The sequence below is a fragment of the Sinocyclocheilus grahami genome, unplaced genomic scaffold (genome assembly GCF_001515645.1).
Source record: "Sinocyclocheilus grahami isolate Dianchi unplaced genomic scaffold, SAMN03320097.WGS_v1.1 scaffold207.1, whole genome shotgun sequence".
Lineage (NCBI taxonomy): Eukaryota > Metazoa > Chordata > Actinopteri > Cypriniformes > Cyprinidae > Sinocyclocheilus > Sinocyclocheilus grahami.
In genome coordinates, this window is record NW_015505386.1 from 2,223,025 (window position 1) to 2,224,522 (window position 1,498).

The window sequence follows — 1,498 nt, forward strand, 5'->3', positions numbered from 1 at the left end:
ACAGCTTGAAAGGGGAACAGAGTCTCGTGACAGACACAGTGATGAATATGTATTCATCACATATTCATCAGCTGACTCCACTGTGATGTGTCTCGCTCTCTCGCGCTCTCTCTCACACACACACACACACACACATGCACACACACGATGCGCAAAACTCCGCATTTGAACAGTCAATAGCAAATACTTAAACTAATAACAAAACAGTAGCTGATTCAGAAGCGCCAGATTGTCATAGCAAAGTCAGAATTACCTCCTCTCCTAGGTTCACGAAACGGTCGTCCATAAAATGCATTGCTGTTCTGTTGTAAGTAATCTTAAAGATTCCTAAATGCATCTACTTTCAGAAGGCCAAATAAAGTGCTTTTGCTTTCGCACTGAAACACACAGCGTCTCCCTGACATGGCTGCTTCAACACTAACTGCAGTTACTGAAACCACGCCTTCTTTCTTTGCGTGAACATTTGGGCGGCATTATGCAAATATTTCCACATAGTGAGGTAGATATGTGGGGGCGTGTTAGAACGAGCCGTTTTAGAGGGGCGTGGCAGAGTCTTAACTTTGATAAAGAATATCTCTTTGGTTTTGAGACTTTAGTCTTTGCAAGTTCAGGGATCTTATCTATGCACAATCAGCTTGTAACACTCCAAAGAGAAAGGAAAACTTGAAATCGCATCATATGACCCCTTTAAAACGTTTTGCATTCAGTGAGTAAACAACAATGATTGACTTTGGTTGCAGTTCTTTTTTCATGCTTTTTTTGCTTACTGAATTGTGACGTTCTTAAATGAAAAAGGCTTAACTAAAACAAATGTTGCTGCTTTAGTGAACACTGACATTTTTTTTATAAAATCTATATAACTTCAGGTATAGAAATTATAATTTTCTAGAGTTAATGACACTGTGCAGTGGCTGTGCTTGTGTTGGTGTCTCTGCTATTCTCTATATCTCTGTATTGGTTTGTGCTTTGTTTGGGAATATGGATCCGCAGGGCTTTCCCTCCAGGAATGAATTTATGAGGGTAGTGTCTATTATTAGTGTTGGCCCACCGACTTAATCCCTCTTGCGCAATGAAAGTCAACAGTGGCTTTTCAGTGTGAGCTTTCTATATCAAAATCTTTTCAGTATGTTTGGGGCAATAAATTTGGCTAGATGCCATTTATACTATAGGTCTGAAAAGAAAGCTTGATTTCTTGGTTGAGGCCACAGGGGTCTGCAAACAATCTGCTGTGGGCTCCTCCTCCACAGCTTTATTTAAGGGTGGAATGTGAGAGAATTTTCCACAGTAGACTATATACAAACCTTAAAACAAATCCTGATGACTCTCTAGAAAACCTCCCAGTTTTGTTTAGAAACTGCAGGGATGACAAATTGAACACATTAACCACTACTAAAGCTCAAGTACACACACACACACACACACACACACACACAGACCTACTTGTTTTCCTTGTCACATATTGCCAACCGTTCTCATTGTCCCGTTTTTTTTTTTTTTT

The 1,498-nt window shown here is 39.9% G+C and overlaps 1 protein-coding gene across 1 annotated transcript in view; it reads left to right on the forward strand.

Annotated features, from left to right (window-relative positions):
* The first annotated feature begins 978 nt into the window (after positions 1-978).
* The window catches only part of LOC107595719 (erythrocyte band 7 integral membrane protein-like), a 6,057-nt gene continuing 5,537 nt past the window's right edge, over positions 979-1,498 (forward strand). Inside the window, exon 1 of the mRNA XM_016286213.1 lies at positions 979-1,020. Within this exon, the coding sequence (XP_016141699.1) occupies positions 979-1,020 (42 nt within the window). The remainder of the gene's footprint in view (positions 1,021-1,498) is intronic.